Source organism: Zeugodacus cucurbitae, chromosome 2 (assembly GCF_028554725.1).
Source record: "Zeugodacus cucurbitae isolate PBARC_wt_2022May chromosome 2, idZeuCucr1.2, whole genome shotgun sequence".
Classification (NCBI taxonomy): domain Eukaryota; kingdom Metazoa; phylum Arthropoda; class Insecta; order Diptera; family Tephritidae; genus Zeugodacus; species Zeugodacus cucurbitae.
The window spans coordinates 43,853,539-43,868,600 of NC_071667.1; the positions used below are offsets into that span (position 1 = coordinate 43,853,539).

At 34.3% G+C, this 15,062-nt stretch overlaps 3 protein-coding genes across 3 annotated transcripts; 1 reads left to right on the top strand and 2 right to left on the bottom strand.

Annotated features, from left to right (window-relative positions):
- Positions 1 to 1,325: 1,325 nt before the first annotated feature.
- On the bottom strand, positions 1,326 to 4,528 carry LOC105219686 (nucleolar protein 14 homolog). The gene is made up of 4 exons (XM_011195985.3): positions 3,846 to 4,528; positions 3,269 to 3,766; positions 1,715 to 3,212; positions 1,326 to 1,653 (listed from the first exon to the last, which is right to left on the bottom strand). The coding sequence occupies exons 1-4, from the start codon at positions 4,354 to 4,356 to the stop codon at positions 1,548 to 1,550; spliced, it is 2,613 nt and encodes an 870-aa protein (XP_011194287.2). The 5' UTR covers positions 4,357 to 4,528; the 3' UTR covers positions 1,326 to 1,547.
- A 2,704-nt stretch (positions 4,529 to 7,232) lies between these two features.
- On the top strand, positions 7,233 to 12,099 carry LOC105219687 (splicing factor 1). The gene is made up of 6 exons (XM_011195986.3): positions 7,233 to 7,593; positions 7,653 to 8,254; positions 8,478 to 8,609; positions 9,458 to 9,533; positions 10,548 to 10,700; positions 10,764 to 12,099. Exons 1-6 carry the CDS (start codon positions 7,406 to 7,408, stop codon positions 11,932 to 11,934), a joined length of 2,322 nt encoding a protein of 773 aa, XP_011194288.2. The 5' UTR covers positions 7,233 to 7,405; the 3' UTR covers positions 11,935 to 12,099.
- Positions 12,100 to 12,156: 57 nt separating this feature from the next.
- Positions 12,157 to 13,388, bottom strand: LOC105219689 (peroxiredoxin-2). Its single transcript, XM_011195987.3, has 4 exons — positions 13,196 to 13,388; positions 13,040 to 13,103; positions 12,802 to 12,943; positions 12,157 to 12,740 (listed from the first exon to the last, which is right to left on the bottom strand). The coding sequence occupies exons 1-4, from the start codon at positions 13,226 to 13,228 to the stop codon at positions 12,278 to 12,280; spliced, it is 702 nt and encodes a 233-aa protein (XP_011194289.1). The 5' UTR covers positions 13,229 to 13,388; the 3' UTR covers positions 12,157 to 12,277.
- Between the last annotated feature and the right edge of the window lie 1,674 nt (positions 13,389 to 15,062).

Consider the following 15,062-nt stretch of genomic DNA (forward strand, 5'->3'; position numbering starts at 1 on the left):
TGAGTTTGAGAAGTGATTCGACGGCACTAGCATAAGAGCATATTATCGAATAGCGACTATTTTGAAGACGGCAATATTAATGTTTTTATTTTCAAAAAACGATAATCCCATTTTTTTACACCTCGTAACCCTCAATAATGATTTTCCACTATACATCGAAAATATTAGAAGATAAATTTTACAAACCTTCTTGAGGATGCAATGATGATGGGTTATGGTAGTGTGAAATAAAAAAAAATACATTAATTCAATCGAAAAGGCTATTATAACGTAATTCTACAAATATATTAATGTATATACATACAGTGGCTCACAGCTTATTTCGTGTAAGCAACAATTTTGATAATACTGATATGAAATTAATATTTTTTGCTCTGAACTAAATGAACGAATGATGCAATTATATTGATAATTTAGTTTTAACAAAAACAACAAAACATGTAAACATGGGGGTGTATGTCATCTGCAGGCGTTGGTCGATTGGAGTTTATAGACTCCACTATGAATAAAGAAGTGTATCTAGACTTACTGAAGCAAAATTTGCTTCAAAGTGCAGAAGACCTGGGTATACGTGACACTTTTCGCTTCTACCAGGACAACGACCCTAAACATAAATCTGGTCTTGTACAAACTTGGCTCATTTGGAATTGTCCACACCTCTTCCAAACACCTGCACAGTCACCAGATTTGAACGTTATTGAAAATGTATGGCACATTCTGGAAATTAATATTAGAAAACACCACATTTCTAGCATCCAAACTCTAAAAGCGGCTTTGAAGGAAGAGTGGGGTAAAATATCGCCAGATTATACAAAAAAATTGGTGGAATCAATGCAAAACCGCATGAAAGCTGTAATCGAGTAAAAAGGCTTTTCCACAAAATATTTAATAAATAAATTTTATTTTTGTTTACTTTTTATAACTTTTACTAAAGAATTTTTATACCACACGAAAAAAGCTGTGACCCATGAATTATGAATGTTTTTGGTTTTTGTTTAATAAAATATTGAATTTGAATACTTTTGTAAATTTGTTTACATGTTTTGTATTTAAAACTAAATTATCAATATAATTGCATCATTCGTTCAGAGCAAAAAATATTAATTTCATATTAGTATTATCAAAAATGTTGCTTACACGAAATAAGCTGTGAGCAACTGTATGTGTTATAGTCCAATATATTTATAATTGATTAACCAAAAACACGTTAAAAATGATTTTAATAAAATGTTGATGCCATTAATACAATTGTAAATAAATTTTCAATTCGGTTTTAAGTTCTAACTTGCAGATTTCTACGGTAGAGCTTCAAAAAAACAAAAACGTTGTGATTGTTTAAGTATAGTATGATAATCCTTTAATTTTCTCTAAAACTCGTAAGAAACAAAAATTTCACTTATTTAAAACGGGTTTCCCATTTTCTAATAGCTTACTCCTCATTTTGACAATTATAAACCGTAACTCAATTGTAAAATTACTGAATTATGGTTATAAACTACATTAAATAACAAAAAGCCTAGCATTATGTCCACTGAAGTTTATAATCTCTAGAACTTCTTTTTTTTCTTAAGACGGTCTAACTCATTAAGTTCACCTTGTTGAATCGAAGCTTCTTGATAAATGCGTTTAACCTTTTCCTTGCGCTCCATATCACTGAAAAATATATGAATTTTAAAACCATTTAATTATATTGACCTGCAATCGTAATACATACCTTTGGATTTGCTGATCTAAACGCATCTTCTGCAAGAATTCAGTGTCTCTTCGTATTTCCCTAATAGCACCCTTAGTTTCACGACGCAATTTATGTACCAACTTGACTCTTTCCTCCTTATCTTTTGTTAACCGTGGTCGACGTTTGTCATCATAAATTACTTCAATTCGTGGTTCAAGCAATCTTAGCGCTTTAGGTTTCTTTTCTGGCGGTACGATTTTTGTTAATTTTTTCTTGGATACACCTTCTAATATCAGTTTTGCTGCTTTAAAATTTGTGTGCACAAATTCGGGGTAGATAGCCAAAGGTAGGCGTTCAAATAATTCCAAAAAGGGTGTTGCAAAATAGTTCGACCCAATATTTTCTTCGAGATTTGAAATAATATCTTTAATCAATTTCAATGTCATATTCAAAGCACGTATTTTAAAGTCAACAGAAAATGTAGTCAAAACTAAATCTTCTGATTTTAATAACTCCTCTTTTAATTTTTCCTTCTCCTCAATGTCAGCAATGGCCAGTAGTTTGCTCATGGGTCCAGTGCTCTGAAATGGTGGCACAATTTTCAAAACTTCGACAGGTCGCTTTGGTATATTCAGGTATACAATACCGAGCAAAAAGTTCAGCACTGCTGGCAAAAAACGTTTTGACAACCTCGAAAACTCAAAACAAATTGTTACCAAAAACAAGCCACCGGCTATCTCCTGTCTTGTCCTTAGACGCGCCTTCGATAGGATATGTTGTATAAAAATATAACAGGGCGTAACTACTGTGTGACGAAAGTCTGATGTACTGCAGAAATTCGATACAAGCTTAAAAAATATAAGAGTTTCTAGTGGAGGAAACAATTTAATATTTTTAAGATAGTTACTATATTTTTCTTTGATAACGTCTAATAAAATATTTGACAATTTATCTGGTATCATTTGGACTAGATCGTACATGTGAGGATTGAGTATATCCAATATTTTAAATTGTCTTTGTATATCGTCTTGGGTAGCGTCCGCAAATAATTCATTTACATACTGCAAAAGAAAGGCGAACAATTTGCTAATCTTCTCCTTGTTGTTGATGCCATCCAGTTTTGGATGGTTACATTTTATAAGACGCTCAATTATTATTCCTTGTACCTCGGCTTTGCGTTTATATAGCAATTTATGGAATTCTTCGTATTTACCGGGAATATCCATGGTATATGGCAAATCGGCATCAATTTTAATATTCGATACATTTTCTTTTTTATTTCCAACAGCTTTATCGTGCAAGGTTTCTTTGGACAACAAACATTTTTCAAGTTCTTCTTCCGATTCCGAGTCAGTTACTTTCAAGTCACTCAAGTTATCGTCATCATCCCCTCCATCATTCGAGGAATCTTCACCTTCTGATTCCTCTTCCTGGTCTTCATCCTCTTCACCTTCTGCTTCATCATTTTCGTCGACTTCGATCGATTCTTCCTCTAATTCATCGGCAGTATTTGCATTCAATGTTGTTCCCAGCTCACCTATAAAATGTCACAAATACATTAAGGGAAATATTCTTTTTTAAAAACTTACGAACCATCTAGAGTATATGTCAGCGTTTCATCTTCTTCTTCAACTGAATAACCAAAATAGCCATCATCTAAGGCATCGGCTGAACGATGTTCTATTTGCTTTGTCTTAACATTGACATTTTCTCCGTCTTCATGCATTCGTTTTAATCGGTTCCTTTCCAATTCTTCCAATCTTTCTCTCTCCTGCTTAGCTAATTCTTCTTCGGACAAGAGTTTATCAGTAACTACTCCCCTAGGTTCAAAAATCATTTCCTTTAAAGCCTTATCATAATCATCCGGTTTAGGCTTTTCCAGCAACTCTTTTTTGGATAATTTATCAACCAATCCAAGTAATTCTTTATAATTTGAATCTAATTTTTCTGTTAAATTATGCACTTCGTCCTTCTCTTTAGCTATTTCTATTTTTCGTCGTTTTTGTTCAGCTATCATATCTTCTATCGCAGACTGACGATCCTTTGACAATTCTGGGTCGCCGCCGAAATGAGCAGCTTCCGTGAATTCAGCTATGAATAAATTAAAAGAATGTTATTTAAGTTCATATATATATATAAATATATATTAGGATACACTGTTTGTATTAACCATTTAGTTTATCATCTTCCAAATCTTCATCGTCCGACCTTTCGTCCCGGAATTGCTCGATTTCTTCCAGTGTTTGACCGCGATGAGTTAAAATATCATCATCATTTAAGTTAAATCTAGACGCTTTATTTTGTTTTAACTGCTCTACTCTTGCTGACACGAAACGTGCATTTATAACGTCTTCACTCAATTCGTCGCCCGTTTGGAATTTGCCTATTCTGCGATCACGGAATTTGTTGGTTTTGTGTTTATTTTGATATTCAACAGCAAGTGTTTCTTTGCGTTTTCTAACGGCTTTCGCGCGTGATACACCAGGCAACCCTTTATCATGTTTGCAAGTGCGTCCAAGAATCTGGAACTTTTCTTTGTTTACATGGACCTCGAACGGATTTAGTCGATTTGATGTTGCCGGTATTGCTGTTGCAAACGGGTTTGATTTTGTAGATCCATTAGCTTTCTTCGAGTATACTTGATCTGCTAATGTTTTTTTGTTTTTCTTTGCTTTAGCCATAGCTTTAATAATGAACTGTTAAAAATTTATTAAATAATTTACTCAATAAGACTGTAAAACGAATAAGTAAATATACAATTTTTATATTAACTCGGGCACGTGGGTTCACTACAGAGTTGCATTTTACGTACTATTGAACGTAAGAGCTAAACTACATAGCTCGCGAATGCGAATGCGAACGTTTGACAGTTGAGTTGAATACACATCAGAGAACTGCAAAAATCACTATTTTCTTGATCCGTTTTCACACGGGCAATTTTTGTCGCGGCAATTCTTAGTTTTATAGGAGAGGGGGCGACCAAGGGAAGCTAGAGAGAGAGAAATTCTCTTCTCTTCGTCGCCCCCTCTCCTATAAAACTAAGAATTGCCGCGACAAAAATTGCCCGTGTGAAAACGGTCTAAGCGAACTTTTTCATTCAACTCAACTCACTGAAAAAAACGGAGTGATGAGTAAAAATCAACTCAATTTGCCGTACACATCATTCTTTGGATTTTGAGTCCTCGGTTCAAAATTTCTCACTCAATTCAACTCACTGAACAAAAGTCAGCGTTCAATAAAATGAGCCTGTGTTGACGAAAGCATCATTCGGTTCAATTTGAGTTGATCGATTATGAGTAAACAATTAGCGACAAGACGACACGATGTGAGCGTTACGACTGCATGTACCGTAACAATTTCTATGCAGTTTGTTGTTGTAGCTTGTCTTGTTCTTCTTCTCACATTTCATCTGTGCAGAAAAAGTGCCGCTTGCTGCGCGCATGAGTAAAATCATACAAGTTGATTTTTGCGAGTTGAGTGTTGTTCTTGTTCAAAACAATGATTATTGAACCGAATGAGCAAGCGCCCGAAATCATTATATTGAACACGAGCCGAACAAACTCGGAGTGAAACAAAAAATCGCACACACACGAGTGAATTTAAAATCAACAACGAAAATGTGAGCGCAGGCAAGTTTGATCGGCTGATCCGAACAGTGTGATTATTCGGCTGTTGAGCGCGTACGAATGTTTTCCATTCAGCAAATGCCGTTCTCTGATACACATGTTCTTAAGAGATGAGCTACATAGCTTTCGCATGTTTTCGCAACCAACGCTCCGAAATTCGAACTCGGATTCGAAGACGCACAGAAGTTGAAAATTTTCAGCTTTTATGCGCTAACACAGCAACCTTCACATTCTTAAAAATAGCAAACCAACATTATGTTACTTTCAATCTTGTATTTTTTAATTGTTTAAGCTCGTTTTCTTCGATACAATATAAGTATTTTGTGAAATATAATATTTATTAATTTATTAATTAAAGCTATTTTTAAAGATTAGGGGTGATGAAGTTTTAATAAACAAGGTAGACTGTTTAAATTTTCCTTTCTTTGCTTAATTCAAGGTATTCTATGAACACTGCTAATAAAAATCACTAAAAATTGAATATCCTTGTCCATTTTAATTACTTCGTTTTCAAACTCGCAAATAAAAATTGAGTATGTGTATCACCTTGTACCCAGCTGTCAACGCATTCAAAAGCGCATTTATGGAGTTACTCGATATATACGCAGTCAAGCGCATTTTTTCGTTTTCGCATTCGCATACGCGAGCTATGTAGATTGAGCTTCAAGCAGCTACTACATAGCTCGCGAATGCGAATGAGAACGTTTGACAGTTGAGTTGAATACACATGTTCTTATGAGATGAGCTACATAGCTTTCGCATGTTTTCGCAACCAACGCTCCGAAATTCGAACTCGGATTCGAAGACGCACAGAAGTTGAAAATTTTCAACTTTTATGCGCTAACACAGCAACCTTCACATTCTTAAAAATAGCAAACCAACATTATGTTACTTTCAATCTTGTATTTTTAAATTGTTTAAGCTCGTTTTCTTCGATACAATAAAAGTATTTTGTGAAATATAATATTTATTAATTTATTAATAATATGTTTATCAAATATTTAAAGTTATTTTTAAAGATAAGGGGCAGTTTAAATTTTCCTTCCGTTGCTTAATTCATAGAATACAATAAAAATCACTAAAAATTGAAAACCCTTGTCCATGTTATTTAATTCGTTTTCAAACTCGCAAATAAAAATTGAGTCTTTGTATCACCTTGTGGACGCATTCAAAAGCGCTTTATGGAGCTGCTCGAAATATTCGCAGTCAAACGCACTTTTACGCTTTCGCATTCGCATGCGCGAGCTATGTAGTTTCAGCTTTACGAGCAAAACTTATGAATATCTTTTTTTTTATATACAGCGCATATGTATGATATTTTAAAGTTTATTACATAATAGAAAATATTCTAAAGAAATAATAATATATGATTATATAAAAAGAATTTGAAGCCCAATTAAAATTTTACCGCCGATTGTGTCAGATACCAATTTTTTATACTTTTTAGGCTATTCACAATAGTAAAAGCGGCTTAAAGCTAAAATTATTATCAAAACGGATAATACAAATATATTTTTTAATGTTTTGAATTTGAAATTTTATACATTAAAAGTGAGTAATGAAAACGTTAGTTATGGGCGCACCTTGAACCAATAGGGAATCCAAATTTTATAGTGAATTTCTACCAACGATATATCAGTATTTGCATTGTGTATTTCTTTCACTACTTGCAGTAGTGCTCCTTATCTAATGAATTTTAACAGTATATTGAGGAATAATACTAATTATATTAGTATTATATATATTAGTATTATATATTAGTATTATTATTAGTATTATATATGATTAATAAAAGAGAAAAGTTGCCGATTTAAAAAAATGTCCCCGACGAAAAGTAGATTGTAGTTTTCTAAAAGAGCCAATTTAGTTATAAATTCTGGCAACACTCTTTATAATTTTAGAAGTCAACCCTAATTTCGAAATCGAATCGCTTTATATTCTTTTCGAAGGTGTGCGAAAAGTTGGTCAAATTTTCATAGCTTTTCTTTTTTTCTTCTTTTAAACTTGTCAAGATTAATAATTTGTGACTAAAGTTTTAAATAACATAATTGAAAATAGTGGAAATATTTTCTTCAAAAATAACTTTATTAACAGGAGTGTTATAATGAGTGAAACTCCTCCGCATTCGAATGTAGGAGAAATGCAACCTCCTCAGTCCGATAATGGCTATGGTGAACGTGATTACCGTAGCAAACATGACAATTCTGAACGTTCCCGTTCTCGTTCAAAAGACCATTACAGCCGAGATGTTAGAGAAAAGGACAAAGAACGAGAAAGGGATAAAAAAAAGAGGTAAGTTTTTTACAGAATTATTATAATTTTTTATTTATGTATTAATATTTATTTTAAAGGGACAGATCTCGGGATCATCACCGCGAACGGGAGAGCAAAGATAGGGATCGGGATCGCCACCATGAAAGTCGAGAAAAAGATCGTCATAAGAGAGAAAGGGATCGGGATAGGGATCGTAATAGGGACCGAGAGCGTGATCGTGACAGGGAAAGAGAACGCGATCGAAAGAGGGAAGGCTATGAAAATGAGAGGGACCGAAACTCCCGTTCTCGTCGAAGTCATTCTAGAAGCCACTCCCGTCGCAGTCGATCGCGTAGTAATGATTATGATAGTCGAAGGAAGCGTCGTTCAAATAGTCGCTCCGATAGGCGAGATCGTGTTCGCGATCGCGAACGTAGCCGAAGTTATGAAAGTCGCAGACATGAACGTGGCAGCAGAGAACGTGGTCATAGTCAAGGAAATGCTGTTGATTCTGATTTTCGAAGTAGCCGAGATCATCGTATGGAAACAATTAAAGAGGAATCTCGTGAAAAAGGTTTTGACTTAACCCAGACTATTCAAGAATTAATGAATAGCACAACTTCTACCAAAAATTTTGCTGCACTGTTTCAATGTTCCAATAGTAATGATTCATGCAGCAATGAACCTTCGGAAAATTCACGTAAGTGGTCTTTGCTATTTGTTGTAGTTTTGTATCAATCTTCTAGTACACCGAAATATTTATTAACGGTGAATAAATATTTCACAATAATATGAGGGCAAAGCTCTATTATTTTGGAGAATCGTCTTTAAAAGAAATAAATGTATAATTGTTTACTTTTATTTAATTACTCGTCTAGTATATATTTGGTTTGGAAAATAGTTTTACATTTTTTTTATTTTAGAAGATGGAACTGATCGCAAACGGCGAAAGAGATCACGGTGGGGAGGCACTGAAAATGACAAGACATTTATACCTGGTATGCCAACAATCTTGCCACCAACTCTGGACTCTGCACAACAAGAGGCATATTTAGGTAAACTTAAAATATATGTATTTTTAATTAAATTAAAATTAAGCAAATTTAGACACCATATGAATAGTGTTAGCTTTAAGATTGAACTTACACCAAAAAATAATCATAGCGATAAACAGCAAAATTTCATCGATCTCCATATAAACGAACCCTGATTGTGCCTAGACAAATAGGCGTCGAGATAGCAGTCAACAGCAGCCGAGAATCTTCTTTTTATTAACATTTCGTTTTCTTTGAAGGAAACTGCAAAAGAATTCGTATACGTATACGGTCATCGTGTTTGGGTTTAGTTGGAATATATATTTTAAGTAAATATTTTTTTAAGCAGATGTTGTTATGCTAATCAGATTTTTGACAAATTTTAAGGTTTAACAGCCAACTCCCGTCCGTATGCACAGGATGCACGGATCATATCAGACTTACGAGAAGCGAGTAATTGCTATCTTAACGTAACACACATGGGAATTCGAAGTAGTATCTTTATAGTAAATGAAATTATAATTTCTGCTCTAATAACATTGTTGAATTCACGAATAATTATGAAATTTTATTAGTTTTACCAAGAGATATGTAAGTATTCATAAAGGAAGAACCTACGCTTGTGTCTTAAGAGGCAATAGACAATTTTTGCGCTACCTGACTCATGGCCAAATATTACCAATATCAAATGAAACATCGACAGCAAAATCCGTTTTTACACTGTTTTATACAAAAATCTAATAATTAATTTATTCTTACTTTGTTTTTATATACAGTTACTGAAATCTCCAAGTAAATCATTGTAACGTTTACTAATATTGAGGCATGCCTCAATTCTCTTTCTTTTTTCTAATCCGTTTTACTTGCAGTTCAACTTGAAATCGAAGAAATCAGCCGCAAATTGCGTACCGGTGACCTGGGAATACCGCAGAATCCAGAAGAAAGGTTTGAATTGCTTTGTACACAATCACTCACAGTTGCTTTCTTATACATCTGCAGTCTAGCAAGGAGGCATCAACTTCTCGTCTGTACTTTGCGCTACGTCATCTATGGGACCTATCTAATATGAGTGATAAAAGCAAATCAGGTTTAAGTGATGCTTTATTAACATAAGGCATCACTAAATGTTAAATAACGTTATTACTTGTGTTAACGTCATCTAAGGTTTCCAGTTTAGTTTTGCGATAGAAAAACAAAATATTCCCTAAAAGATAGATTTACAAAAATTTTATTACACAATTAAAATATTTCTGATAAATTTATAAATACGAGAAGTTTATGATAGTTGTGTGCCTTTATTTACTCTGAAATCTTTTTCTTCCTAAAATTTTAAATTTATTCCGATTTAAATATGAAGCCAAAATATATAGGCTAATCTATTCTGTGTGCTCGTCAGTATTCGATATTCTTATTGAGACAGTAATAATTTTCCAAATACAATTTTTTTTGTAACGGTAGGTCTATGAGAATAGTGTATAGACTTGGATATTAAAGCTAAGGCATTGAAATAGTTCTAATTTATATTTGAATTTATTTGAACAGATTCGTACTAATATAAGACTAATTTTCTTTTTCATGGCTATGAGCAGATAAGAGAGTAAAGCCAAAAGATTAAATTCCAACGAGGCTCATGAACGATTTTAATCACGATTTCCGAATTAAATTGGGGTAAAATATGGCGCTGTGCATCGGTTAAAGTCAATAATTAATATACGCTATTAATTAAAATTTTTCTCTTTTACCTCCAGCAAACGTGAAACGTGTCCAGACGATTCTTTAAACCATTAATACAAAATTAATTTTCAGAATATGTATAGGAGATTAGATTAAGTTATATATTAATAATTAATTATTATTTTTCAAAAAACATAATATTTCAAATCACAATTGTATTGCAACTCACCAATCTTACTAAAAATAACATAAAAAAAAAACAATTTTTCTTTTTATCTTTCACAGGTCCCCATCACCTGAACCAATTTATAGTTCCGATGGCAAGCGATTGAATACAAGGGAATTTCGTTTCCGCAAACGTTTGGAAGAGCGTCGCCATCAATTGATACAGAAAATGCAAAGCGTTAATCCGGAATTCAAACCTCCAGCAGATTACAAGTAATTTAAGAAATAAATATATATTTATATTTGATATGTTGAAATACACATTTGTTTTCGTAGGCCACCTGTAACACGTGTAAGCGACAAAGTCTTAATACCACAAGAACAACACCCAGACATAAATTTTGTTGGTTTGCTGATTGGTCCACGTGGCAATACACTGAAAGCAATGGAGAAGGAAACGGGAGCTAAGATTATAATCCGAGGCAAAGGGTCAGTAAAAGAAGGTAAAGTCGGTCGAAAGGATGGCCAACCTCTACCTGGTGAAGATGAGCCATTACATGCATTCATTACTGCACCTAATCCAGAAGCAGTGAAAAAAGCTGTGGACAAGATAAAGGATGTCATTCGACAAGGGATTGAAGTGCCGGAAGGTCATAATGATTTGCGTCGCATGCAACTCAGAGAATTGGCACAATTAAACGGTACATTGCGTGAAACTGATTGCCCACGTTGCACAAATTGTGGTTCAAGCGAGCATAAGTCATGGCTTTGTCCAGACAAACCCAATGTGACAAACAGTATTGTTTGCACGTCTTGTGGTGGGGCAGGTCATATTTCGAAGGATTGTCGTAGCAAACGACCCGGCGCCGCTGGAGAAGCCACTACTGAGGACTCACAAGCGAAAATTGATGAGGAGTACATGAGTTTAATGGCCGAATTAGGCGAAGGACCCCCACCAAGTGCACAGAAAGCAACTGTCGATCCATTAGCGCAAGTGCACTTGAATCGTGGTTATAGTCTATTTGATAAGAAGCCAGCGCAAACACTTGCTATTCAAGCGCCACCACCTTCAATCGCCCAACCGGCTCCATCGACTACGTCGGTAATATCAACGGGCCCCCCGCCGCCCCCTATTCCGCCAGCTTGGGGTGGTTCAGCTGCTCCAATGCCTCCGTTGATTCCGCCACCATGGATTAGTGCACCACCACCGCCACCCGGTAATGAATCCTTACCACCACCACCAATACCAGGCGCTTCGTTACCACCACCACCGCCTGGCACCGGTCCAATGCCACCATTGCTTCCTCCACCTCCGGGTACCCAAGCTCCTCTGCCCCCATGGACACCACCAGCTCCGGGAGGTATGATGCCACCAGGGTTCGGTGGTTGGGGCGGTGGCTTCATGCCAGCTCCGCCATGTGCACCACCACCACCTCCATGTGCACCACCACCCCCGGGAATGCCTGCTTTAAATCAACCGCCACCACCACCGCCACCATCTAATTGAATTTAATCTTTCCAATAAATGATAGCAGAGTTAATGTTGATTTAAAACCATGTCAATTGCTTGAACAGATTTCTGCATGCTTATCTAAATTTGCTTTGGGAGTTCGATATTTGCAAACTGTTCCATAATCACAGAACGTATATCTTAAATATATAAAAGTTTTAAAATGCAAAGATCTATTTCTTCTAATTTATTTCATGGACCAATAAAGCTATACACAACTTTGTTGTTCAGGACTATTCATATATATTTACTTTTTTCGTTCCGCATGTATACTATAATTGTAAATTGCAGTAGTGAATTTTAAAGAATAAAAAATGAATTATAGATACAATATTGCTCCTTATCCGTGCTTCTTGAAATATTCCTTTGAATCAGCGACGTCAGGCTTGATTGTGTCAGGATTCTTATCTGGGTGCCAATTTGCAGGGCAGACCTCTCCGTGTTCATCCACAAATTGGAATGCCTTTATGAGTCGGAGTACTTCATCCACAGAACGGCCGACCGGCAAGTCGTTTATAGAGTATTGACGCACGATTCCATTGGGGTCTATAATAAAGGTACCACGCAAGGAAATGCCTTCATTATCTAATAGAACGTCGTAATCATTGGAAATCTTTTTAGTTAAATCTGAAAGAAGTGGGTAACTTAGGCCACCAAGGCCACCATCTTTGCGTTCCGAGTTACACCAAACTAAATGACTGAAATGCGAGTCCACAGATACACCAACTACTTCAGCATTTAGTTTTTTGAATTCTTCTATGCGTTCGCTAAATGCAATAATTTCAGTAGGGCAGACAAAAGTACTATAAGAAACAATTATTAATTTTCTGTAGATGAGAGACATAAGTTCAATAAACAGCTTACAAATCCAATGGATAGAAGAATAAAACTAGGTATTTTCCTCTGAAGTCGGCAAGCTTTATCTCTTGAAAGTCATTGCCCACAACGGCTAAACCTTTAAAGTCCGGTGCGGGGCGTTGCACTTTGACGGCCAAAAGTGGAGCAGCTGTAATATAAGCAAAATGCCATTATAGAAATAGCTGTTCGATTGTGAATATATTTTATAATCATTTTATATTAGATTACGTTTTAAAAGACTTACTTTGATGTAAAAGCCGTCTAGCAGATATTTGTTGACGACCGGCCTTTTGGCATAAAGTTGGGACCTAAACACACCAGAAAAACAAGATAGGAAATTAATTGCAATTACGTAATTAAATTCACAAATGATATTTTTGCCTCATAATAACGGACTTACTTTTCTAAACAGCGCCCTTGCAAGGAACGACATTGTGTTAATGTTTAATAAATTCTATTGTAGATTATTTTTAGAATTCGTTAGTTCAAAATGATTGTCTAACTTATCAAAAATTAATCAAGATTTTGCCGGTGTCACCGAGATGGGTATTTGAAACAAAACAGAGGTGACGACAGCTGACAATAGAGCAGTGTTACCAATGTTGCTACAAAATTAAATTTTTCTTTGTTTTTTAAGGTGCCGGTTACACGTTCGTTACATGCTAACTGTGTTTTTTTAATTAAAATAAATAGTTCGCGTTGCCTTGATCATAAGTAAAACATGTATTCTCCGTATTTCAAAGATAGCCTAAAAAATCGAAATATTTATGCAGTTACAATATAACCTGTAAAGTTGGACACCCTTATAAATGGGACACTCTCTCAAATTAAACAAAATGTTACGTACCAGCATAATAGGGGGATTCCCTTGCTCTTGCAAGAATGCACGGAATGCAAAAATCTCAGTATATACAGTAGAAAACCTCTGGTTTGTTCACATTATTTTCTATCGTTTTACACACCACCGAGGCGTACTTGGGTTGTTTGCTACGTTTTTTTGGTACAATTGTGGCAATTGGGATGTTGTGTTAGCATTTAATTTTCACAAAAATTTTAAAGTACTTAAATAATTATTAAATAATTTTTTTTTTCATTATTATTTCAAATTATTTCGCATATTTATTAAATTTTGTAGTGGTATTAAATATTATTGATATGTAAGTTAGTTATATTTTATGTACAAGTGTATCATGCGATTCAACTATTAAATATTGTATATATTACTATTAATTTCATTATTGGCAAATCAAAGTGAAAACAATTGCGATTAATCGTGTAATTAAAAAAAATTATTTATATAATTTAAATTATGTTATTAAAACGCTAATAAAACCAAAAAGGAAAAAATGAGTGCAAATTTAGCAGGCATGTTGTTATATATTACACATTTTTAAAAATACTTAGAACTATATATACATAGATGTTGACGAGCAAATTGTTGTTAGCGGAAGAAATATGTGGAATATTACCAAGGTTATAGAACTGCTATACACCAAAGAGAAATGAAGAACTTTTGCGGAAGAACAAACACGAAGTTCCTTTTGTAAAGCTTATTGAAGCCATTAAATATATTTGTAATCCTTAATAAACACTTTAAATTAAAAAAAAAATTTACTTATTTTTTTATATTTTTTATTAATTTCTGTATTTGCTGATTAATTCCACAAACACATTTAAACATAAATATAATTTTATTAAATTGGACAATTTACTTTACACTATTCTTTATAGGGTATTTGTTTTTTTTTCGGGTATAGGGTATGTGCCTCCCTTTTGTTATGTATTGTGTGAATTGATGGAATTTAATAAAAGCTTATGCTTATTTTAGGCAAATTTTTATATATTTAAGAGAAAATAAATACGCAGAAAGAATGTAGTGAAGTGTGAGTGTATAATAAGTGCAAAATATAAATTAAAAATTCAATATATTAGGTCTACAACTTTGTTTCCGCCGGCAACCGTGTTGCTACTGAACTGCATACATCTATATGCAACACGCAAGCACTCAACTATTAATAATACAAACATATTTATATGTATGCACAAGATAACATATTAGTTCTAAAATTACATTTGGGCCATTACATGTGTGCATTTGAAATAACCCCTTATCGTGCAACATATAAAATATACATAGTTCTCACTCAAGCTTGGTGTTTCAAATATTTTCCCCGACCCGCGGTAAGAGCTTATTGAAAACAGCTTGTTTTAAACAGCTACAATGATCGAATTAGATGTACTGAACTGCTTTTGCTAGTGATCGAACA

Excerpts from the sequence above, each read along its gene's own strand:
- LOC105219686 (XM_011195985.3), bottom strand. The coding sequence starts at position 4,356 with ATGGCTAAAGCAAAGAAAAACAAAAAAACATTAGCAGATCAAGTATAC. Across the intron at positions 3,767-3,845 it reads GGAAGATGATAAACTAAATG|CTGAATTCACGGAAGCTGCT; the intron begins GTTAATACAAAC and ends ATTTATTCATAG. Across the intron at positions 3,213-3,268 it reads GCTGACATATACTCTAGATG|GTGAGCTGGGAACAACATTG; the intron begins GTTCGTAAGTTT and ends GACATTTTATAG.
- LOC105219687 (XM_011195986.3), top strand. The coding sequence starts at position 7,406 with ATGAGTGAAACTCCTCCGCATTCGAATGTAGGAGAAATGCAACCTCCT. Across the intron at positions 8,255-8,477 it reads TGAACCTTCGGAAAATTCAC|AAGATGGAACTGATCGCAAA; the intron begins GTAAGTGGTCTT and ends TTTTTATTTTAG. Across the intron at positions 8,610-9,457 it reads ACAACAAGAGGCATATTTAG|TTCAACTTGAAATCGAAGAA; the intron begins GTAAACTTAAAA and ends TTTTACTTGCAG.
- LOC105219689 (XM_011195987.3), bottom strand. The coding sequence starts at position 13,228 with ATGTCGTTCCTTGCAAGGGCGCTGTTTAGAAAA. Across the intron at positions 13,104-13,195 it reads CAAGGGCGCTGTTTAGAAAA|GTCCCAACTTTATGCCAAAA; the intron begins GTAAGTCCGTTA and ends TGGTGTGTTTAG. Across the intron at positions 12,741-12,801 it reads TTCTTCTATCCATTGGATTT|TACTTTTGTCTGCCCTACTG; the intron begins GTAAGCTGTTTA and ends TGTTTCTTATAG.